General features: G+C 46.0%; 1 protein-coding gene across 1 annotated transcript in view; it reads right to left on the bottom strand.

Moving 5' to 3' along the window:
- Positions 1-879, bottom strand: part of LOC119418536 (semaphorin-4G) — a 20720-nt gene that overhangs the window by 3136 nt on the left and 16705 nt on the right. The window contains exon 9 of the mRNA XM_037685851.1: positions 198-336. Within this exon, the coding sequence (XP_037541779.1) occupies positions 198-336 (139 nt within the window). The remainder of the gene's footprint in view (positions 1-197; positions 337-879) is intronic.

An 879-nucleotide genomic window follows, 5' to 3' on the forward strand; every position in this document is an offset into this window, starting at 1 on the left:
AGTGACAAACAGACACAAACAGACAGAGGGAAACCAGGAATCCCACACTCTCATTTTCCTCCTTTACTTTCCTGTTCCACTTCCCTTTACTTTTTACTTTTAAATAGTTTCACACACTCCTTTGAAAGCAGAGGATCTTTGTTGTATGTTTAGGAGACTCGGAGGACTGCGCTGCCTGTATGAGAGTATATGCTTACTGTTCCAGGTCTTGGGTTGGGGATCTTTCCAACATATTCCCTCCAGTCGGAGTCCTGGCTCTCCATGTAGGGTCCTTGAAAGGCCTCTTGGACTTCGGGCAGCGAGAACCGACACACCGCAGACGCCTTCACGTTTTTCCTTTGGACGACAAGCAATGCAGTGAGAAAGACCAGAGCACACGTTACAAACAATAACACTGGTAAACCTGCAGTAGCCACAGCAACAGAAGTAAAGGTAGAGCGGAGCGATGGCTCACCTAGTCAACACGATGGAGGGAGACAAATGGGAGGAAAACACCAGAAAAGTGGAGGGGGTAGTGGGGGGTAAACACTGACAGAGAAAGTATGAAGCTGATTAGAAGCCATGCACGTCTGAGAAGAAAAGGAGGGAAGGAAGAAGGTACAAAATGATTTCAAGGACGTGGAGTGGAGGTTCGAGAGAGAGGAGGTGTCTGTTAGCAAAATATCTAATGGACTATTAGATCAGGGCTATTTGACAAAACTGCTCAGGGGGCCGCAGTTTCTGAAAGCCAACAGCTCAGGGGCCGGACATCCAGCGATTAAAAACATAAAGCAAATTTTACAATGATCTGTTACCTTTTAATTAGTTTATTTGATTGCATTGAATCATAAATGCAATAAACAAAACCCAAAACCCAAATCCAGAACCCCCCCCCCCCCC

This window comes from Nematolebias whitei, chromosome 1, assembly GCF_014905685.2.
Source record: "Nematolebias whitei isolate Nwh7 chromosome 1, NemWhi1, whole genome shotgun sequence".
Lineage (NCBI taxonomy): Eukaryota > Metazoa > Chordata > Actinopteri > Cyprinodontiformes > Rivulidae > Nematolebias > Nematolebias whitei.